Source organism: Marmota flaviventris, chromosome 17 (genome assembly GCF_047511675.1).
Source record: "Marmota flaviventris isolate mMarFla1 chromosome 17, mMarFla1.hap1, whole genome shotgun sequence".
Taxonomy (NCBI): Eukaryota; Metazoa; Chordata; class Mammalia; order Rodentia; family Sciuridae; genus Marmota; species Marmota flaviventris.
Genome location: NC_092514.1, coordinates 61457431 through 61461028, shown reverse-complemented (window position 1 = coordinate 61461028; position 3598 = coordinate 61457431). Strand labels below are relative to the sequence as shown.

The 3598-nt window shown below is 46.2% G+C and overlaps 1 protein-coding gene across 1 annotated transcript; it reads right to left on the bottom strand.

Moving 5' to 3' along the window:
• Nucleotides 1-2507: 2507 nt before the first annotated feature.
• LOC114102007 (keratin-associated protein 4-4-like) lies at nucleotides 2508-3140 on the bottom strand. The gene is made up of 2 exons (XM_071603857.1): nucleotides 2785-3140; nucleotides 2508-2676 (listed from the first exon to the last, which is right to left on the bottom strand). The coding sequence occupies exons 1-2, from the start codon at nucleotides 3138-3140 to the stop codon at nucleotides 2508-2510; spliced, it is 525 nt and encodes a 174-aa protein (XP_071459958.1).
• Nucleotides 3141-3598: the final 458 nt, after the last annotated feature.

Sequence of the window (3598 nt, the reverse complement as noted above, 5' to 3'; positions counted from 1 at the left end):
TGGAGGGATAAAGCAAATAAGAGGAGTGGAATCTTAGGGAAGATATGCTTTCAAAGATGAAGGAAGATTTGCTGCTTGACCTTGCTTCTCCTACCCCTAAGAAAATTAAATAAAATATTTGTTATTCTTCAATGCTTTTGGAACATCAATATATTTCTTTTTCCTCTCAATTCATAACATGTTGGGATTGACTTCATGGTGAGAGCAGGAATTGGAAAGCTTTATTTAATTGTGTTTTGTATATAATATCCCAGTTAACTGGGAACAATGATTAACACAGCAACAGACACCAGAAAATGTCATTTTTTAATGCCAGGAAAGTGGAAATTTACTTAAAAGCAACAACAAGAAGATACAGAGATGTCACTATAAAGGAAATAGAAGATAACAAAATGAGACTTCCAGAACTGAAGGTTTAACACACACCTCTTTAAATTTTCTGTATTATATGCGTTTGTGTCAATTTCAAACTGAATTAGCTAAAACAATAAAATATCATTGGTGGTATCTATGTCCTAAAGAAAGGGTCCTGAGCTAGAAACACTAAACTTTGGCCACTGAAAATTAAAAGAATGATGATTATCTGTACTCTTTAAAAAAAAAAACAACTTCTTTAAAATATTTTTTTCTTTTAGTTGTAGTTGGACACAATACCTTTATTTTATTTATTTATTTTTATGTGATGCTGAGGATCGAACCCAGTGCTTCACACGTGCTAGGTGAGTCCTGTACCACTGAGCTACAACCCCAGTGCCTATCTATACTCTTTATATCACTCTAATATCAAAACAAACTGTTAAAGAGAAAGGTCTGTCATTCTCAAGCTAGTGTGAGTGCACAACGAAGGTGTCCTACACCACTGACCTGCTCTATTCTTCAGGAAATTGTCCTCAGATATAGATGCTATTTCCTCTGGATCTTTCTGCCCTGTGTATGCCCTTTGTCCTGCCCTGGGTAGTCCATGGATAGTGACAGCTGAGAAAGAGTGCTGAGGACCAGCCATCTCACATCTAGGAGAGGTAGCGCTGTGTTGTCACTTTCTAGAGCTTTAGAAGGGTCAGATGACGGTGAATTTAATCATATTTTGGCCGAGGTGTTTCTATTTGCTTAATTCAGATGCTTAACTTGCTTCCCACAATATCTTCTCTATTTCGACTGAAACCCTTCCTTTATTAAATTTTCTTGAAAAAAAAATAGCTGTTTCAGGATGTGCTTTCAGTGAATCCCAGTTAATGTCCACATCACAGAGTGGCACGTCCTTATACACAGCCTCAGGTGGTAGCCCCTTTAGAATAAGAGTTACTAGTGTGGTATTATTATTGCCTATACCTCAGATCCAGTGATATAGTGGGGGCAAAAGGCATCCAAAATGACCATTCTAAAAGAAACTACTAGAAAATTAGAAATAAACATTGAGTTGTTCAGAAGATTTGCCAGATTGGTGGACAGTTGACCAAGAGTTCACCTTGACAACCTGGCAAGCATGCATCTGTGTGAAATGGGGTCAAGGGCACCCACACTGATAAGATGCACACGGGAGTCCTAGTCTGGGTGATCTTGCCACCAGACCCAGATAAAGGAGTTTGAAAGAAAATAGGTTGGTTGGGAAACGACCCCAGGAAGCACTGTAGGGGACTTGGGAAGTGATGGGGGAAGTGACAGAAGGCAGGAGAGAGTACTGAGTAGAACACCCTGGAGGCAGCTAAGGTCCAATCCCACAGAGGACCTCAGGGTGACTGGTAGGATGCACCCGAGGGGAAGTGAGCAGGAGCATTTGTGCTCCAATTCCCATTCACTGATTGACCTCTGTGTCTGGGTGCTTGAACCTTCCTGCCCAGAGCTTGCTCTTCATCCAGAGAAAGTCCTCAGGCAGGAAGAGTCAGGGGCTTGCTTTCCAAACCACCTTCCTCCATGAGCAGGAGAAATGTTTAAAGAGCAGACATGGAGTGTCTTCAGTTGTATGCAGTGGTCTCTGGCTCTTTAGAAAGGAGCGACCATCAAAGTGTGAAAGGAGGACAAACATTCCAGAAGGAAAAATAAAGAGACACAATACCATTATGTTTGGGTGCCAATAAAATTCAGGTTTATTTAAGATGTAGGATTATCACCACATGAGAAAACATGGCATAGAGAAATCATTTCCATGGGGGTAACATTAGAGTTGACAGAACAGAGAGAAAACTCAAACCTGTTTTCATTTGGGAGAGATGTTATCTCATGGAGAAAGGGGCAGTATATCTGAAGGGCAAACCAATCTTAAAAGCAGTTGGAACTAATGCTTACAATTGGCCTGAGGATAGGGTGCACAGAGAGACTCCATCAAAAATATTGGTTGATGAAGAAGAGGAGGGGCCCGGTCAGGGTGCACCCAACAGCAAGATCCACCAAAGCAGGTTGGTCAGCCACAGGTGGTCTGGTAGCAGGAGGGCTGGTCACAGCTGGAGATGCAGCAGGAGGGCCTACAGTAGCTGGACACACAGCACCCTGGACTGCTGGCAGCACACAGACTAGCAGCAGCAGCTTGGGCGGCAGCAGGTGGTCCTGCAGCAGGTGGTCTGGAGGCAAGTGGGGCGACAGCAGCAGGAGCCACAGCCACTGGACCCTCCACAGCAAGGGCTGCAGCAGCTGGAGCCACAGCAGCTAGGGCGGCAGCAGGTGGTCCTGCAGCAGGTGGTCTGGAGGCAGGTGGGGCGACAGCAGCAGGAGCCAAAGCCACTGGAACCTCCACAGCCACTGGAGCCACCACAGCAGGGGCTGCAGCAGCTGGAGCCACAGCAGCTGGGGCGGCAGCAGGTGGTCCTGCAGCAGGTGGTCCTACAGCAGATGGGCTGGCAGCAGCAGGAGCCACAGCCACTGGAGCCACAGCCACTGGAACCACCACAGCAGGGGCTGCAGCAGCTGGAGCCACAGCAGCTGGGGCGGCAGCAGGTGGTCCTGCAGCAGGTGGTCCTACAGCAAATGGGCTGGCAGCAGCAGGCGCCACAGCCACTGGAGCCACAGCCACTGGAACCACCACAGCAGGACTCACAGCAGCTGGGGCGGCAGCAAGTGGTTCTGCAGCAGATGGTCTGGCAGCACCTGGGCTGGCAGCAGCCACAGCCCTGGCCAGAGCTGCAGGAGTCACAACAGGAGTTGCACATGGTGTCAGAGACTGGAGGTTCTGGGGGTGTTTCCAGGAAGGTGGGCTTCAAAGGTTTGGAGGTCTCTCTGACCCACGTCCCCTTTTATACCCTGCAAAGGAGCTGCTGTCTTCATATGCAACAGCCTTTCCTTGTCATTGTTTGTGTTAGTAAATGGGCTATTATCAAATTAAGCCTGTTTATTTTTGTTTACACCTTCAGATTGATTGGTAAACATCATTTCCTTTTCCTGATGTGTTAGGTTTCATTCTTTAGCTCTTTTGAAATCATCTTTGAAGTGTGTTTCTTGCTCGAGCTTCTTCAAAGACACGTTCTGGGTGTCACTCTCTCCCTGTCCTGGAGGCTTCAGTGTCAGTTTGTGTAGAACTTCATTTCAGCCTTTGGATAATAATGACCTTAGAGTCCCATAATTCTTTTTGGGGACACAGAAGGATAAAGGTGGATTATAGTCTGATGGC

What these genes read in the sequence shown, in the direction of transcription:
- LOC114102007 (XM_071603857.1), bottom strand. Translation starts at nt 3,140, where the DNA reads ATGTGCAACTCCTGTTGTGACTCCTGCAGCTCTGGCCAGGGCTGTGGC. An exon ending in TGCAGGACCACCTGCTGCCG is followed by an intron (nt 2,677 to 2,784) that starts CCCCAGCTGCTG and finishes CACCTGCCTCCA; the next exon opens with GACCACCTGCTGCAGGACCA.